This window comes from Bison bison, unplaced genomic scaffold (genome assembly GCF_000754665.1).
Source record: "Bison bison bison isolate TAMUID 2011002044 unplaced genomic scaffold, Bison_UMD1.0 scf7180017853412, whole genome shotgun sequence".
In the NCBI taxonomy this organism is placed as follows: Eukaryota; Metazoa; Chordata; class Mammalia; order Artiodactyla; family Bovidae; genus Bison; species Bison bison.
The window spans coordinates 27405-27764 of NW_011483985.1; the positions used below are offsets into that span (position 1 = coordinate 27405).

General features: G+C 65.8%; 1 protein-coding gene across 1 annotated transcript in view; it reads right to left on the reverse strand.

Annotated features, from left to right (window-relative positions):
* Nucleotides 1-5: 5 nt before the first annotated feature.
* The window catches only part of MROH6 (maestro heat-like repeat family member 6), a 3639-nt gene continuing 3284 nt past the window's right edge, over nt 6-360 (reverse strand). Inside the window, exon 6 of the mRNA XM_010854549.1 lies at nt 6-104. Within this exon, the coding sequence (XP_010852851.1) occupies nt 6-104 (99 nt within the window). The remainder of the gene's footprint in view (nt 105-360) is intronic.

A 360-nucleotide genomic window follows, 5' to 3' on the forward strand; every position in this document is an offset into this window, starting at 1 on the left:
GCCTTTCACAGGGATGGCTCCCAGGGCGGCACCAACTTCCGTGTCCCCACCCGGCCTGGGCCCAGAAGGCCAGGCGCCATCCAGGCAGGGCACATGCCAGGGGGCTGGGAGAGGCACAGGCCTGCTGGGGGACAGACGGATCGACAGGTGGACGAGGCATGAAGCTGAGGGAGAAAGTGCTGCGTCAGAAACTCGTGGTCCATCTAGTCACAGGGCTCTCGGGGTGGGGGGTCTTTGTGTGCAGCAGACCTTGCAGAGCCCCGCTGGGGTGGGGGACAGGCACTGGTGCCCAGCACTACGCCTAGGGTGCCCCTCAAGGCAGACCTCTTCTGCAGATCTGCCTCCCAGCCAAGACAGGCC